This window comes from Osmia lignaria, chromosome 8 (assembly GCF_051020975.1).
Source record: "Osmia lignaria lignaria isolate PbOS001 chromosome 8, iyOsmLign1, whole genome shotgun sequence".
NCBI classification, from domain to species: domain Eukaryota; kingdom Metazoa; phylum Arthropoda; class Insecta; order Hymenoptera; family Megachilidae; genus Osmia; species Osmia lignaria.
In genome coordinates this window covers 6,826,495-6,845,995 of record NC_135039.1, presented here as the reverse complement: position 1 = coordinate 6,845,995, position 19,501 = coordinate 6,826,495, and the positions used below count along the sequence as shown (strand labels likewise).

Sequence of the window (19,501 nt, the reverse complement as noted above, 5' to 3'; positions counted from 1 at the left end):
TGGAACTGCAGCACTACGACTTCACAATGCGCTACCGGAAGGGGGAAAGCAACCTAGTGGCGGACGCGCTGTCCCGCCAACCAGAGCACCCGCCGGAGGAAGAAGCCGACGCCGTCGACGAGCCCGACCGGTGGCACGACCAGACCCGGCAAACCGTGGAAAATGATCCGGGGCATCACCCGGAATACCGCGTGCAAAACGCGCGCCTCTATCGTCATATACCGGACACCTCAGGACTCCGCCTCGACCTGGAATGGAAGGATTGCGTCCGGAAAGACAAGAGAAAGGACGTCCTGGCGGAAAACCACGATGCCCCAACCGCCGGACATTTCGGCATATGCAAGACCAACGCCCGACTAGCCCAGCGCTACTACTGGCCAGGGATGTTCAAAGACGCTGCCCGCCACATGCGCAGCTGCCCAAGCTGCCTCGCACACAAGGTGCTCCAGCAAGCACCAGCCGGGGCCATGTACTCGACACCAACCAACAGCCCCTGGGAAGTCGTCACAGCCGACCTCGTGGGGCCCCTCCCTAGGTCCAGGAAGGGCCACACCACGCTCCTGGTAATACAGGACAAATTTACGAAGTGGGTCGAGCTCCAGCCGTTCTGCCAGCCCACCGCACCCGCCGTCACCCGGGCCACCCGGGAAAGAGTGGCCATGAGGTTCGGTCGCCCAAGGCAGATCATTATCAACAACGGACGGCAATTCGAAAGCCGCGAGTTTGCGGTCCTCCTCGCGACGTACGGAATCGGGCACTGGAAGACGTCGCCATACACTCCGCAGTGCAATCGGGTAGAATGCACTAACCGGGTCCTGAAGACAATTGTGACGGGTAAGGCAACCCGAGCAACCTCTTGCAAGGCAACCGAGCCGCCGAAAGCGAGTCGGCTCCGTACCGAGATCAAAAGCGAAAGCGTACCGAACACGCACCGTCGCAACCGCCAATACGAATGAGCCAAGTACGACTCCTTTTTGTACTCCTACTACCTCCACGGCTCTGGGACGGTTAGGTGAAATCCGGCCGCTCCGTGAAAGGTCGTTAACCTACTCCCGCGGAAGGCCCGTCTGGCCTTCCTGCATCTTGGCATCCTTGACCTCCGTTCTGCCCCGACGGAAGCCACCAGCAAACGGGACAAAGGTCCTCTGGCCAGGCCCGAGGGACGGCGCTTGCCAACTAACCGAGGGTACTACTATTACGGCCACCACCGCTTCTACGCCCCCTCATCCCGTCTACCCCACTGCGAAACGTTTGTCCACGCGACCGTACCTAGATATTAAGACTCGCGCCGCGAACCGTAGCTATAAGGTTCGTGACTATAGTAGTAAGACCCGCGCCGTTAACCGTAGATTTAAGCCGCGTGCAATAGATGTAAGACCCGCGCCCGAACCGCGTAGAATTAAGCCCGTGCCGCGACACCGCGACCAGCCACAGTGGAAGAACTCAAGATTTCCGCCGCATCACCTGTAAATCGTTAGTAAGTAAGGTAATTTAAGAATAAACGCGTTACCACCAATACCCAACTGAGTACTCATTCAGCGAAGAACCCTGCACATCCGACTGAGACGCCCTTTCTCCCCGATCCACCGCAGGACCGTCACACAATGATCGCTCAGGCCACGAAAATAGGTCACCGCGACTGGGACGAGTGGCTGCCAGAGCTGGCCTTCGCGTATAACACGGTCTGGCACGAGGCCACAGAGCAGACCCCGGCGTATCTGAACTACGGACGGGAGCTGGCCATCCCAGGGAGCAGCCACTTACCCCTTCCGACCGGAGAAGACCGCACCGAGGCGCTAGAGCGGCTCCAAGACGAGCTCACATTGGCCCAACGAGCACTGGCCAAAGCTCATCAGACGCAAAAAAGTTCTACGACCTGCGAAGACGACCGTGGGACCCGAAGGTAGACAACCGGGTCATGTGAAGGGACCACCCACTGTCCGCCGCCGCCGACACTTTTAACGCGAAACTGGCTCCGAAGTTCGCCGGACCGTTCGAAGTCATCGAACGCCTCGGCCCCACCGTAATACGCTTACGCGAAGCTCGGGGGAGACAAGCCCGCACGGCGCACGTGCAGGACCTAAAGCCCTGCCCGAACCGCGAGCTGTGAACCAGCGAGCCGCGAACTCGCGTGGCAAACCATCCCGCGGCCCAATATAAACCGGGCCGTGGACCCACGGAGCAGGATGAGTCTATCCGCAACAATGCCACAAAAAGCAGCCCAGGTACGGAAGGCTCCAGCCACACCGCTAGGTCGAAGGGATCCGCGACCACCGGAGGCCAGACCGCGGATTACGCGGATCTAAATGGGCACCTGGCCCGTACGCATCGTGGGGCCACCCCCACGGATCCAGGCGCGGCCAAGACCCCAACCCGACCGAATCGTCGAAACCGTCAGCCAGGAGGCAACACCGCCGACACCGCCGCCACCACCAGCAACCGGCCAGCCGCCATGACGAGCGCGAGTGGCCCGAGCCCCACTGGGCAGCAGGACAGCCGCTGCCACCCAGGTCTTTTTTTTTTTTTTTTTTTTTAACGAGGGGGGAAGGTGGGCACCCGGCAGTGTGGGACTTGGCAATTGTCTGTACCCACTAAAAAACCCTTTCTCGATTTCGCAGACCGGTTTCCAGACCCGCAAACAAACCCCCGGGACCGCCAATTAGCATTACTTCGGGGGTTTGGCAGGAATTGCTTTGGCTCGTCAAATAAAGGCAAATTGGCAACATGCCAACCCTCCAGCCTGTCTCTGCCACTTCTTGGAGCAATTTTTCCCATCTGCTCCTTACTTGTGAGTCTACGTAATGTAGATTTTACGCTAGGAACGTCACTAATGCCCGCTTATTCTTGTCACGAATCCTGTTAATCTTCTGAACATGTATCACTAGTTCCGTTCCTAGTTATCGCTATACTCCTGCGTTAGTCTTTGTTTCCAACTGTCGCCAGGATTGCTGCTACGTATGCTGGCAATTACCGCATATTTCCGGTATCAGTAGCCTACTTACTAACCTTATGGGACTACTTCGAGAGCTCGTCATTTTCATTTCCACTCTATAGTAACAATGACACCAAAATTGCCGCGCAAACGACCCCAGGTGTAAACAAAAATACAATTGAATAAAATAGGTTAAAACAAAAACAATAAACATAGGAGGCCCTAAAAGTTAGAGTGATGTCATACAAAATAAAATCGAAATTTCGTCAGCAATTTAAACAACCTAAAACCATAAATAAATAAATCATTAAGTAAAATTAGCAATCCATGAGGATTTTGTCCAAGACCTGGATCAACGTTGCCGTCCAGGGTTAAGCCACAGAACCCATTCTGGTCAGCCTAACCGCAGATTAGGTGTCATCTACGCTTTCACCATTTCCCTTTTTCTTCTTCTTCTTTTTCTTCTTGAAAGGCCGTAGAGTTTCACTCTCGTACATTTCCTTCTCTCTAAGGGTCTTATGTATATATTCGAGAATAATTACCCTAGAGATTGGGTCCTCCAGCAGTCCCAAAAGGTTCCCTACATTAAAGTCCACTCTAAGCTGGGAACGTAATAGATCTCTATCTTGTGACCATCTATCACACTTGAAAAGGAAGTGGAACGGGTCATCTTCTTCGTCCTTGCAGAACCAGTAGTTGGCGTCGCGTTGTTTGCCAGTCTTTCGTAAAAAAGTGCCAAAACACCCGTGTCCTGTTAGCACTTGCGTGAGGCGGAAGTTAAGGATATCCGGACCCCAGAGATACCAGCCTTTGATATCCGGTATCAAAGTATGGGTCCACCTCCCTTTCGCGGAACTGTCCCACTCCTGTTGCCACTTCCGAATGGTCTTCTCTCTCAATCTTTCCTTCTCTTTCCTGATACGTTCTTTGCATTCTTCTATAGGCATGTTCACCAGCCCGTCTCTGTATTGGAATAGGGCAATCCTTTCTTCGACCACAAGGTGGAGGGGGACCTGCCCCGTTAACACACATAGTGCATCCGCCGAAACAGTACAGTAAGCCCGGGCCATCCTCAACAATGCCGTGCGTTGGGTGCTAACTAGGAGATTTATGTTGCCCTTGTACAACTCTGTAGTATAGTCTCCTAGATAAATTTCCGGCTCCCCTTGTATTTGGAGTGAGTAGGGACAGAGCATTTGCATATTTAAGTACTTTGTCGCAGCTGGTCAAGATATGCTGTCTGAAGGCTCGGTTATTTTCAAGGTATACACCTAGGTATCTTACCTTCTTAGAGGTATTTATCATAACCTCCCCGCATTTCAGACTAAGGCCCTTGGCTTCTCTACCTCTAGTAAGTAATATGGCCTCAGTTTTATGGTGGGCAAGTTCCAAACCCTCCTTCTCGTACCATTCAGACAGTTCAGCTACTGCTTGTTCTGCTTTTAGGACCAATCGCCTTAAATTCACTTCCGTGATAATAATCCCAATATCGTCTGCGTACCCTACTAATTTCACCCCTTTTCTTAGGTTTAACCTCAGGAGGTCATCGTATACAATATTCCATAGGAGGGGGCCAATCACAGATCCTTGTGGGACACCACCAAAAACCTGATATTCCAGCACCGCCTCCTTACCTTCGTAGAGGATCCACCTATCTGAGAGGTAACTCCGGATACTGTTTATAAGAATTCGTGGGAATCCCTTCTTTTTCATGCACGCTATAACACTGCTCCATCTAATGGTGTTGAAAGCATTTTTAACGTCGAGAAGGACCAAAAGGCAATGGCGACCGGCGCCCTTTGCCTCCTCCCACTGCATCATGACCGATTTCATTGCATCCAGTGTTGACCTTCCTTTACGAAAACCGAACTTATTTGGAGCCAGTTCATTATTCCCTAGGGCCGTGAGAATTCTGTCCTTTATGATGTGTTCGAACATCTTGGCAAGGCACGAAATAATCGATAAGGGCCTATATCCTTTCTCTCCACTGGGTGTCTTGGGTTTTGGGAGTAATACTAATCTACCCGTTTTCCAGGATCTAGGCCAATATCCCAGCCTATAGCATGTATTATAGATATATGCCAGCCATTTAGATGCCTCAACCCCCATCTTCTTAGCCGCCGATGACGAGACAAGACGATGACACGATTCTAAATTATTCAATTAATAACGCGACAATGAAGCTAAATCGAAGACTACACGAGCAAATGGATTAAAACAAAGAAAGAAAAGATAGAAATTTAACAGTATTAAGGTTTTACGTGCGCGTCGCTGAGTCTTTGCCGCGAAATCGCGAAATTCACCCCCACGACACTCTGCCTACGGATAGGACTTGCCGCGCAGCTAATTTACACGATGTTCTTCGACAATTCTATCTTTCGGACGCACGGGCTCCCGTCACGTACTTACACGATTGATCGCCGAAGAGTGATCGCTTTCGATCGCGATCCTGACCAGAAGGGCCCGTCGCGAGGACGATGTCCTACGTGGGAACATTTCGACAAATCCTAGCGCATGACGGTGGCGTCACGTGCGTCGTGATTGGTTTAGGGCGCGTGCTAGACAAAGTCTCTTAAGGGGATAGACACGGATAATGCAGCGAGGTGACATTACCGGCAAAAATGGGCCTATTAATGGGTTAACGGGAATCGGTTATTTGTCCTTATATGAGAACACCTAAGGCTTCGAATGGGTGAGGGCTCATTCGAAAGAGGAAGGTCCAATGCAGGGGGCTCAACCGATGGTTTAACGAGATTGTGTTAATATCTAATAATATGAGTGTCCAAAGTAGAGGAAAAATCGAGAAAATACATCCGCAGAATCCAAGGTATTTTTAGGTCACTAAAAGAGTTTTATGACTCAGTCGAGTTCCGCCATTATCTGGATACTACAGAGCAAGTCACGTGACAAATTTAGTTCAGCTAGTAGTTATAAGGTGGCGTCTAAGTAGAAAGGCTGCCGATTTGGAATCGTAGTCAGAATCAGGCGTTAACTTGATTACGTCACTCGAACTGTGAAGGCAAGCGAAAAAGGCAACATCGCCCGAACGCTGAGTGAGACGCACTACAGTCATGCTGTCCTTCTCTCATTCCGAATGTTGAGATTGTCCTTTTTCGCTAAGTTTTGACTGCGGCCTGCCTGGATTTTTCACAGCGCCCCATAACCTCGCCCTATTCAAACTATATCATGTTTGGTATCATTTTAATCAGAAAAATTTCACCAATGGGCTAGTAAAAGTTTCAGTAAAAAAAAGTCAAAAATAAAAAAGTTTTATAATTGAATTAGTATTAGTCACACCGATACGTTTCGGCTCTTTCCTTTAATCATTGGACCTCTCTCTCTCTCCTCCACTGTCTGTCCCTTTCTACGTTCATGCTTGGCTGGTCGTCGCATCTAATTCGAGATTCGACATCTCGGCTGGATGTATGCAACGTCTGGTTCCCAATCTCTGTTACATATATTCAGCTTTTACTGTATATGTAGACGCGAGGTCCCTTCATTTATTAGTTCTAATAGTACCATAGTACTTTTTTATGCAGAATGTTTCAAGGAGTTGACACAAGTAAAAAAAAAATGCAATTCCATTTAAATAAAAAGTGGATTTGCATTTTTTGAGTGCATCGTTGCATTCACGGAGAAAATGAAATCACAGAAAAATAGACATTATCATACTTGTTTCGTGCGGATGGATGATTGTGTTGCTGGAAGCCTTTACCGAAAGAACTGACGATCGAGGAGAGTCGTAGTTGGAATCGGTTGAAATGAAGAACCCGTATTATGAACGATTATTGTATATAATTCACAAATATAACAGACACAATGACGAAATACAGAACTGAAACCTTAGAACTTAACACAAAGAACTTGTAACGAAAACTTGAATACTTGGTAACTAAAAGGCCGTTGGGTTGGTGTGCGTTTGAATATGAGCGTTGGTGTTAATCGGTTGAATGGTTAAATGATTCTGATTACCGCGAGCGCTTCGTTAGTGCGAGCGGACGGTGGTTGGTTTGTTTGGCGCAAGAGCGCGTGGTTGTCACGCGTTAGTATGCCGCGGATTGAACGGAACAATACTATTGAACTTTTACATAAACAGCTTTTTCCTATCTCTTACCAAATTCAAGATATAACCCGTCAGAAATTGCATGACGTATCCTGTATATTTTTATTAATTAAAAAATATTTATTTAAAGAAGTTAATAACTGTTTCTAAAAAATTTCTCAGATTGAACGTTCCTTCGGTTCTTTAGAGTAGGCATATATTTTTCAGCAGCGAGGGGTGCTACGGTGCGCTATATAAAATCCACGCGTTCAGTCAGTCAGAATTTATCGGAGCGGGACAATTCTATCATTTGGGTTGAAAGAAGGATAGCACGATCACCGTACATCTCACTCTAAAGACCCGGCAATGTTTCGCTTTCGTTCTTCAGGCGTATCGTCGCGATGCCTCTGTCGAGATGAGCGTTTGAATGTGTTTGTAAAAATACTTGAGGCGCTGTTGCCTTCCTAGATCGTGTTGCGCGCACGCTAGCTGAGAATTAAACCTTTCAAGTTCGTACCAGACCACGCAAGTGGCTCGACCAGGCCCAACGAAAAAACTGCTGTAATACCGACGTCTCGAATCGGAGAGGTTACATGCCGTGTCTACCCCCTTAAGGTGATGCGAGCGTCGAGGCCGAACTCGAAATTCCGCGTTGGTAAAGCAGTCAACGTTTCATCGAAAATTAGGCCGAACAGAAACTGATTTCAGCGCCACCTCAGTTATCACATCCAACTAACGGCATGCTATGCTACGTCACACCTAAATGACACACGGATGCTACGATAGCTATATTATGTATGTCACCGCCAAAGTATAAAATACGATACTGCATATATCACCTAGGAAATGTATGAATGATCTAACTCCTTCAGCCAAATATTATATATACATTTATTGTAATATAACATAACCAGGGGAAGAATATTCCTACAAATCGAATATCTAAAGTTATTTGTTTTATAATATGTCCTGATATTGTACTCCGAATTCCTACCAATCGAATGCCTAAGGTTAGTTTATCCTTTTCAATGAAATCGCCAATGTACCTGTATGTACATCGTTAGTACACAGGATAAGTAATAGGGGAATAAATGACAAGAATGTAAGTAGACAATGAAAATATTTATTATAAAAATTAATACCAATAATAATAATAATAATAATAATAAAATGAAATAAAACAAGAATATAAATGTATAAAAATTTTAACTTATACTAATAATAATAATAATAAAATAAAATGAAACTAGAATATTTTACTAATAATAATAATAATAAAATAAAATGAAACAAGAATATTTTAACTTACACTAATAATAATAATAATAAAATAAAATGAAACAAGAATATTTAAATGTATAAAAATTTTAACTTATACTAATAATAATAATAATAATAAAATAAAATGTCATTTTATAATTTTTTCCTGAAATCAAACAAGTCATATTTTTATATTATCTTTGTCATTATTACATATACAGATATTATCGTCGTACTCACTTCAAGTGTGCCGTCCGCAGCAGCAAGTACAGCTACTGCGGCCCGCGCCGCAGTTCTGCGTGCATCCGCACGGGCCGCTGCAGGGGCAGTGACTGCGGCCGCGGCCGCAACCGTCACGGCACATTGCTTGCCGCCACAGCCGCCTTGCCTCTCTGCGGCGTTGCCGGAACAACCGCTGTTCTTGCCTCTCTGCGGCGTTGCCGGAATAACCGCCTGTATACCTGGAGAAATAAATATAATGTTATTATTCATAAACAATGAATAGCAGAAATATCGTAAAAAAACGACTTACGGTTGGCTGTTCCGGCGCGTAGGAGCCCGGCTAATGGGGACTGATACGCCGGATAGGCCAGATGCGGCGGCTGGTGCTGTGGCTGCGGCGGCTGGTGCTGCGGCTATGATATGCGATTATGATATTATGTATAAACAATAGCAGAAATAACGTATGAACATGAACGCAAAAAAATGACTTACGATAAGCCCAGCATGTTACCTTTCGCCCTTTAGTTCCTGTATTTGCTGCCGCAGGGTAGCAAGTTCCGTCTTATTCTGTTGCATCTGCAACGATTGCTGCTGTAGCAGCTGTTGCGGCTGCAACAGCGGCTCCGCTTCTTCCGGTTTTTTATCTTCACCATCTGAAAACAAATTGAAAAACATGGGTAATATGTACCTGAAATTGAATCAAATGAGTTTCGGTTTCTCGATAAGCTATACCAGAGTTCGACAAAATTTCCACTTTTCAGCCGATTTTCAGTTGTCTCCGCTTACCGCTATTCCCCTTGCCGCGACGTTCATCACGCAGCCTCCGAACCGTTTGAGGCTCAGGAGCGTATCACTCGTAAACGTATGCTGGCAAAAAACGCATCGATAATAGTACCTCGTAGGTGGGGTGGAAAGCTATTGTCAGCATATGTTTACGTGTGATACGCTCCTGAGCCTCTAACGGTTCGTTGGCTGTGCGCTGAAAAGTGCAAATTTTGTCGAGCTTTGACGATGAGCTATACTTTACTAAGATATAAAATTACAATTATTCTAAATCTGGAATAAAATAGTAAAAGTGTATACGCGTGTCCGCGAGACAATATAATATACGATTATTCCAACAATTATTGCAATAATTGTTGCAGAAACCGTTGGGATAGTGGTCTGTTTCATTGTCTCGGGGAGACGCGTCTAAAAAAGACAATTTTAAAATTTTTTATTTCAGCCTGTGATGCAAATTTGACATTAGAACTACCAAAGGGGTCAAAATGATCGCTTTCCAGTTTCTTCAAGGTATTTTTGCTGTTCTACTGATATAATATTTGTAAAAAATATGTTATGTGTATACTGAACATTTCATCGAGATCGGTCAATACACTGAGAAGTTACAAGTAATTAATTTCTGAAAATCGTGGCTCTTCATCCACGAACGTAACTACTTCTGTTCTTAGGCGATTATCTGAAATTTACTTATAATTTCTAAATGCATTGACCGATCTCGATGAAATTTTAAGAATGCACATAACTCATTTTAATGTACGAAAGACATCAATGACACCCGCGAAGTAAAGATAAAAAGAAACACTTACCGTCGGTTTTCTCCATCTTCGATTGCACTACCTTCCTCTCTCCTTCGTAGCATTCGTTGAACTGTCGATGCCAGTGAAATTAGAAAACGCGACAGCGTTGGCGTTTCGTTTTTGTTTCACATCTACGAAGCGCGTTGCCATGGCCCGCGTTGTCATCTAATTCTTTCTATCAATAAGACGTCTTCACGGTAACGTAGAAGACATATTATTCAAAAAATTTCCAAGCATTTGTGAAAAAAATAAACACAAATGGGAAATCAAAAAGGTAGTATTCGTAAAGGATTGCGTATAGGGAGAAAACTCTCCCTGAAAAGTGGTTACAGAAAACTGTACGTGTTTCAGATTTATACATTTCAGTAATTTGTATGAATTATCCTATAAATATTTATAATTTTATGCGTTTTACCTTGCAGGCGACAGAAACAACGGCAATCGTCGACAATGAAGATTCACGCTGCTGTAGTTTTCGAAGAAAAATATAATGTACCACTAAAATCTTTTGGGAAAACTGTAAAGGACGATAGTCAGACAGATATGTCTGATAAAAATCCTTCAATTTTCCCAAATAATGTAAAAGATGTGGGGCGCATCTTATCAGAAAACGCCCTTCGCGAAAATAACGATGTGGGGCGCATCTTATCAGAAAACGCCCTTCGCAAAAACGATGAAACTGTCGTTGTACAATGCGAATGTACAAGTGAGAGACTCACTGTACAAAACGTCCTGGACAATAGCGACGACAATTTCGTCGTAGGCGTCGGACACTTTGATGTGGGACGTATTTCGGAAAATGTGCCAGAAATACATGAAATACATAGAACGTTCGACAATCATGCGCGAGGTATTGAATGTCATTTCCGCGATTGGAAAATGATCGGTAGTCGCCAGCATGGGTGTCTGACACAGTTTTTCTTCAAGTGCCAAATGTGCAATTACGAAGATACTGTTTGGTCGGAACCTATGCATTCAGATATAACGAATGTAAATGAGGCCATGACGACCGCGACTGTTACAGTCGGAATCGGCTATGCACAATTAGAAGAATTATGCGCCGCCCTAAACATGCCCTGCATGGCTGAAACGACGTACCGCAGGTACCGTGAAAAACTTGTCGATGAGTTTATGAAAAGCGCAATGCATACCATGCAGGCAGCAGGTGAAGAAGAAAGACGATTAGCTTCTGAAAACAATGAAGTCGTCGACGGTATCCCGTACATAACTGTCATAGCGGATGGTAGCTGGATGAAGAGATCGTATGGTACGAATTATAATTCACTTTCCGGTGTTGGTGCCATTCTAGGTTTCCGCACAGGAAAAGTTCTGTTTATCGGCATATGAAATAAATACTGCACAATATGTGATATAGCGGAACGAAAAACTAAATCCCCAAAACATCATAAATGTTATAAAGATTATGATCGTTATGCCAGTTCTAGTACAGGGTGATCCTCTCGCTACGCTATCCAAAGCAAGTGCCGCCTGAATAGAATGTGTTAGTCTACATCCTGTTTCTATCATCGCTTACATGACCGTCGAGGCCACTGCGGCGAGGACGGTTGTGTGCGTGGAAATGTGTGTTCTGAGCAGAAGAGACCCATTTAAACGTTGCGGAAAACAGAATATGTTCTTAATGGTTACGCTGTACGTGTAAATTGAAATGATGTACGAGTTTGTTACTTCCTTGCACATCTGGATAAAAATAGAAGCTCCGTGTAGGCACTCGAGGGTAACCTTTTACCTGCAAGGGACCGGTTGAACGGTGGTGGTTATTTGTCTAATGAATTCATACTTTCTCTTTTATTGCCTAAGTGCATTTCGTTGGTCAAATTTTTGTCCCAAGAATCATTCGTGTTGAAGCGTCCGTAGTGTGATTTTGAAGTGAGCCAAAGCGATTCGTTTTAAAAACATGTATACCATTGAACAGCGCTATTTATAATTCGTACATATTACAGTATGCAATCGATAACGGTGTGTCAAGAACAATTTGCAAACACTTATGGTGGCACAGTGCTATCAAAAACATGTATATTAAGAGTAGTTCATAAGTTTGAAACCACTGGAAGTGTCCATAACCAGCATGCAGGTGGGCGCAAAATGACATCAGAAACTGTGGAAACGGTGAAAACGCAATTATTGCAGGCTCCATCCACCTCATTGAGACGATTATCTCAAGAATTGAACGTGCCGTATACAAGTTGTCAACGAGCGGCAAGAAAGGCACGTTTATATCCCTATCGGATCTCTGCGGTTCAGGAATTACAGCCGCACGATTATCAAAAACGTGTTGAATTCTGCACTTGGTTTGGAAATTTTATTAAAGAACGACAAGATATCCTAGATGTTACTTGGTTTACGGACGAAGCATGGTTTCATCTAAGCGGCTATATGAATTCGCAAAACACACGAAGGTGGGCAACTGAAAATCCGCACGAAACATTTGAAGCGCCTCTACATTCTGAAAAGATAGGAGTGTGGTGTGGTATTTCGAGACGACGAATTATTGGCCCCATATTTTTTAATTCAACCGTCAATTCACATGTATATATAAATTCCATTTTTGAAGAGTTTGTGAATGAATTAACGGACGACGAATTGGCAGAAGGATACTTCCAACAGGATGGAGCAACATGCCACACCTCTGACGCTTCAATGAGGGAAATCGAAAGTTATTTCGATAACAGGATTATATCTAAAAATCTGTGGCCTCCCAGATCACCAGATTTAACCCCACCAGACTTTTTCTTGTGGGGTTTCCTTAAAGGGCGCGTCTACCACAATAAACCACAGACAAGAGAACAATTAAAATCGAATATAAAACAAGAGATACAAAATATTAGCGAAGATACGCTGATTTTAGTGTTCAATAATTTGGAAAAACGAATTCAAAAATGTTTGGACGCTGGAGGGGACCATTTCCAGCATTTGATGTAAAAATAAAAAGGTAAATATATACAAATTTACTGTTTTCCGCAACGTTTAAATGGGTCTCTTCTGCTCAGAACACACATTTCCACGCACACAACCGTCCTCGCCGCAGGGGCCTCGACAGTCATGTAAGCGATGATAGAAATAGGATGTAGACTACCACATTCTATTCAGGCGGCACTTGCTTTGGGTAGCGTAGCGAGAGGATCACCCTGGAAAGTGATGCTATTGCTGAAGGTTTCAATTGCAGCATTCAAATGCATGGCTTGATATATAGAACGGTTGTTGCCGATGGTGATAGCAACGTCTATCATACTATTGTGAATAACAGACCTTACCGAGAACAAAAAGTAACTGTTAGAAAAGTAGAGTGTACCAATCACTTACTTCGTAATTTATGTAAGAAGTTGAGACACGTTGCGGAGAATACGCAAACGAAGGGTCACAGAGCTCGTGGCTATGTTGCATACCGAAATATCATTAAAAAAAGTATTTTAAATATTCGTAGAGCTGTTGTTTTAGCAGTCAATGCGCGAAAACAAGAAAAAGGACCTCAGCATATCAAAGCTAGAGAACTTCAGAAGGACATTTTAAGTATTCCTAGCCATATATTTGGTGAGCATAAGGAGTGCAATAGCCGCAACCATACGTGTATGCCGGACGAAAACAGAGTTGAGAAAAATTACGTTCCATCTTTGAAATTGTTGGGTCTGTATAGCGAAGTCGAGAAAGCCATACGATTCCTCAGCTGCTATTCGGATAGCTTGTTAATGAATGTTACAAACAATCCCGCAGAAACTTTCAATTCAATTATCTGCAAAGAGATTGGTGGAAAACGTATTAATTTTGGTGCAAGAGGTTCCTACAATGCTAGAGTTGCAGGAGCTGTTACGCAATACAATACGCAACAAGTACTTACAGAAATGCATAAGAACATGTGTAAAACCGTTCCGCCACTAGTAAAGAGATTGGAGGAACGGCGACAAAAAAAAGTTGCGAAAACGAAACAATTTAGAATGACCTATGGTAAGACAAGGAAATTAAAGCCAGTGCAAGGAACGGATAAATATTATGGTCCAAACTCGTAAAGACCAGATCTTCCGAGTGATATGCTGCTTCAACTTCGCAAGGAACATTTTGAAAAGCTTGCTGACAATGCAAAAAATCGTACAATAATAGAAACGAACACAAGAGAGCAAAACGATTCAGATTTATGGAGAGCTTTAAAGGAGGAAATGCTAACTGCTTCGAATTTTGGAGCAGTATGTCGCATGAGACAAACAACGTTGGCTAACGTCCTACCCAATGGAAGTAATCCAAGCGGTGGTTGCGAAGACCTCCAACTGCCCTGAATTAACCCACCGGATTCGAAATTTTCAGCGTCGACAGAATGTACGTGCTGCGGTGCACTTACTCGCAACCAATTGTGTAACGTATAGCATGTTTTCACCATAATGCTTACTTTGTCTGGACAAAAAGGCATTGGCTTTTCGAATATTCGAAATCTACTTGCTAGTATCCCAAATGCATTTTCCACAACTCTTCTTGCACGCGACAAGCGATAATTGAATACTCGTTGCTTAACAGTCAGTCGACAATCAGGGAAAGGCTTTAATAAGTATTCCTTCATTGGGAAGGCATTGTCGCCGACCAGAAAATGATTGCTTGGTGGCATGCCACTTTCTAATGCCTGATACAGATTACAGTGGCGGAACACCCCTCCATCCGAAATCCTTCCATTGCATCCTACATCTATATACTTAAAACAGTAATTGTGGTCTACAACAGCCATCAGAACAATGCTATTGCTCTGCTTGTAGTACAAACTTCCGCAATCAGCAGGTGCTTTAATAGCTACATGCTTTCCATCAATTGCTCCACAACATCCAGGGAAGTTCCATTCTTTTCTAAATCCATTCTCAATGCATTTCCACTCGTTTTCATCTGGGACCTGAAAAGTACAATAATCTATACTTTTTGCAATGCTTTGGGTTGTGTTTCGTTTTGCTATTGCACATTTCTATTTGTTTTATGTTGTTTTGTTTAGCAATGTTGCGTTTTTTTAAATTAGCAATGAAGAATAAAAATGTCATGTTTTATATATGGGACTTATTCAGATACCAACCACAAATGTGGAAGGAACTATTGAAAGTACAGCACAGCCATGCACTTCACAGGAGGATGTGACTGCAACTCCTGCCAGAAAGAGAAAGAGAAAGGAAAGTATCAGGGACATTGTAGAGAAGCTTAAGAGCATAACAGAGGTTATTAATGCGCCTGTAGAAGAAGATGAATTTGAGGCATTTGGAAAGAATGTTGGCTTACAACTAAAAAACATGCCAATAGAACAGGCGTTGAAAGCTCAACAACAGATTCAGTCGTATTTAACACAAACACGATTAGAGAACATTGCCTCTCAGAGGCAGACGAATCAAGTGCAAGCAATATCTAATGATATTCTAAGCACTGCATTGTTAAGAACATTTTACAATTATGAAAAATAAATATTTTTCCATATAATGAACAATTGAATTTATTTTCTTACCTTAATAAAATCTTTTAGTGATTGTTAGAAACAGCTTCACACACTTCTGGAATAAATTCGGAAATGGTGGACTTTCCAAGTCTAAACAGATGTTGCAGCGTCCTTAAACTGCATCCTGTTGCTAAGAAATACAAGATTGTTTGCAATTTTATTTTTGCAGGAATTGCACTTCTAATATGTGTGTCCTTTCGCTGTTTTTTTCGGTGACTTTTTCTAATAATATATTAAATGATTCTTCGGTCATTCGAAGAGTATTAAAATATTCTGCTTTATCTTCTACAGCCAACTCTTTCAAAAGAGAACGAACTGGACATTCCCAATGAATTTCTTCGGTTTATCCAGGGCCTAACCCACACGCGTTCATTTGTCGCTTCTTCTTCAACTTCAACTTTTTCATACTATTTAATGCTGCACGATGGCGTTGCCTCTACATTTCTCTCGCTGATATGTCTTGTACTCTTGATTTTCAAAGCTCAACTGTACTAGTCCGGACATTTTTCTATGAACTAAACGGTTTAGTAGTACAGTAAAAGCTGGATATATGCAACAAACATTGGGACCCAGACGTTGTATATATCCAGCCGAGGTGTCGAATCTCGGGTTACACGCGACGACCAGCCAAGCGTGAACGTAGAAAGGGATAGACAGTGAAGGAGAGAGAGAGAGATCCAATGATCAAAGGAAAGAGCCGAAACTTATCGGTGTGACTAATACTAATTGAATTATAAAACTTTTTTATTTTTGACTTTTTTAAAATGAAACTTACTGTTAACTTACTGAAAATTACTGTTAGCTTGTAAATTACTTTAATTTTCAATAGGAAGAAACTGTCCGGTTTCATGGAAATCACGGGCTGTTCCTAACATTATAAAGCACCTAATTTGCAGTCAATAGTTCTGCAGCATATTCAGAATAAATAAATAAATAAATGAATATAATTCAAACTATATCGTGTTTGTTATCATTTTAACCCCTTGCACTATTTTGACGAGTCTGACTCGTGATGAAAATTTTAGGCCAAACTTAAATATCACGAATCTGACTTGTGATTGAAATTTCGAACTAGTCTCTCTCGCACTCAGTCACAAAATATCATGTTTCAAAGTTCCGACACTCTACTCTGTCTGCGCCGCTCGGCTCCTATCCCCACCATTCGGGCGCCCCGTGTTTGGCCTGGCCTTTTCCGAGTTTTCGCATAGTGCAAGGGGTTAAACAGAAAAATCTCACAAATGCGTTAGTAAAAGTTTCATTAAGAGAAAGTTAAAAATAAAAGAGTTTTATCGTTGAATTAGTATTAGTCACACCGATATAACGGTTCGGATCGTATTACACGGCTTCCTCGTCGAGCGTCTCGGTTCGAGCGTCTCGATATGTTGCATATATCCAGCCAATCTTTCGTTGCATATATCTACATTTTACTGTAAGTACCTACTCCCCACTCGACTGAATTACTAGCCGTGTCTGAACCAACCTTTAGATCTTGTATTCCTTCTCTATTAGTCATCTATCTATTTTTAACGGCTTTTCGGTGGTTCTACGCCCTACAATTTCCAGATCACTCTTACCCGATAATTAACTTTCAATATTCAATATAAAATAGCATAATTAAGAATTTTAGCGCGAATTATGAAGATTGACGAACCATTATACAGGTTTAATAATCGGTGAACTGGCTTATCAATCGGTTTTATCGACAATTATTCGTTCGGAAAGAAATTGACCAGTAATGCGAATTGCGGGTGTAACGCAAGTTGTTCGTTGGAAAATTACAATGGCATACAATGTCCTGAGATTTAATTAATAATTTCGGGGCACTATTAATTCGAATTTCGTTCTTGTATCCGTAGCAATATTCGTTCGAGAACGTTCTTCTTGTTCAAAATTTACCGTTGCGACTTTATTTATTTATTTATAATGGTCGCATGAACAGCAAGGTCATTAGCGACCACGATATATATAGCATAATCATGGAGTCTATGTAATTTATAGTCATTCGGAAATATGATAGCGCATCCTGTCCCTTCATCAGACTTAGAACCATCAGTATAGATTTGAATGTGATCCGGATAATTTCATAAAAGCGATTTTTATAAGTAACATCGTTGGTTTGTTCTTTACAATAGTCAGATAACGATAAATCAACTATAGGACAGGGTGTTAGCCAGGGAGGAACGCTCAACATAGAAATGTGCATTGTTGGCGGAACTTCTTGGATTATAATATCATTTAAACATATTTTAAGTCTTTGGGAAAAGGATTTGGGATGAGAGCGTTTAGCATCATATTTTCTATTATATCGGGTCAAGAAAACATTATTATAAGTAGGATTTGTAGGTGTAGTTGAAAGCTTCATAGCGTACGTCAAGCTAAGTTCCCTTCTTCTAAATTCCAAGGGTTTTTCTTCAGCTTCAGCTAGGAGACTCAGAATAGGACTTGTTCGAAAAGCGCCTAAGGCTAGTCTTATGCAATTAGATTGAATAGCGTTTAGAGAGTTCAAGGTGTACTTATTTGCAGAAGAGAAAACTATAGAACCATAGTCTAACTTAGATCTTATTAGCGCTTTATAGGTCTTTAAGATAACTGTTTTATCAGCACCCCAATTAAGGGACGATATTACTTTAATAATATTCATTCTGCGCATACATTCAATTTTTAGATATTTAATATGGGCTTTCCAAAAAAGTTTGTGGTCAAATAAAAGGCCAAGTATTCTCGTAACCCAAAGGGCTTGATAAGGGACGCAAGGCGGATAAATTTTTATTTTCCGCCGGGGCGTAACAAATAAAATTAAAACGTTTTAAATTGCACGCGCGTTGTCTGAGATCACACTCTTATGTCGTATTATACATTACTAACCTTTCTTAAACAATTATTCAACCTCACAAATTTTTATTAGTGTTGACCGGATTCGATAATCTCGGGACTTACCGATTACTGGATAACGTACTTTTCCAATCAGCCATATACATTTGTTGTTATGAGTATTACTTTTGAAGCTTATAAAGGATTCAAATCATAACAAACATGATATAATTAATTTGAAGAGATAAAATTTTATTAGAAAAATAATGTTTTAACTAAAAATGAAAATCCTTTTTTCTAATGAAGCATAGTACATTATCAATAAAAAAAGAGAATACAAATATATTTTTCTAAATACTTCTATTATACTGTGACCCTTTCGGGGGTTCACTCTATAACCTTCACTCAATATAAAATCTTATAATCGTTACAATTGCAATGAATAATCTCGATTACTCGTTGGGCGCCAGCCACTCGCAGTGGCAACTAAAGAATAGGAACGAAGATTAGAAGTTTACAGGGGACGGATTTCGTGGCACTTCCTGGACGTCCGTACAATACTTCGTGGGGGAGTACGCGAGGAGGATTGTTGGGGGAAGGGAGATCTCAGGGTTGGGAAGGGTTCTCAGGAAGTTCGTTACGTTACGCGTTGGAAGATAATTGTAGACGGGAATGATAGGGGTCGCAGCAGCGACGACGAGCCCATCGCGGGATATTTTTGAGGAGGGGATGGGCTAGGTTGGGGGCCTCTTCCGGCGCTGGGATAAATCGATTATCGATTTATCGATGTACCGGTAATCGGGGTCGATGGGGCTGACGGATCTTCGGTGGTGACGGGTGTGGGCTGAAGTCTTCGGGCTCGGCGACAGATGGCTCCAGGTGGGCTCTTTTCCGCCGTCGCGTCGTCTGGGCTGCTTGGACTGGTGGTTTTGAAGTCCAACGTTGCTCCCTTTCTTGGGAGGGGTTGGGGGTCTGTCGCCGGCCTCGAAGCTCCTTCTGGGGTTGTCCGCGTTTGGGTCCTTTCCGTCGCCTCCATCGGCCCGACACCGGTGGGCAGGGAGAAAAGGGTAAGGTAAGGGAAGGGTTAGGGGTCATCTTAATGTTGGAGAGGTAGGTGAGAGGAGCGCAGCGATTGTAACGGAGGGGGCATACATCACACCACGTTACAATACATAAATTTAGAA

General features: G+C 43.1%; 2 protein-coding genes across 9 annotated transcripts in view; one reads left to right on the top strand and one right to left on the bottom strand.

Moving 5' to 3' along the window:
- LOC117611102 (uncharacterized) overlaps positions 1-19,501 on the top strand; it is a 144,429-nt gene that overhangs the window by 98,854 nt on the left and 26,074 nt on the right. The window lies entirely within an intron of this gene.
- LOC143305602 (uncharacterized) lies at positions 8,424-19,353 on the bottom strand. The gene is given in 8 exon segments (XM_076689787.1): positions 8,424-8,695; positions 8,975-9,109; positions 14,273-14,921; positions 15,516-15,536; positions 15,539-15,711; positions 15,714-15,819; positions 15,821-15,897; positions 19,110-19,353. Coding segments are annotated over 8 exon segments (1,677 nt in total).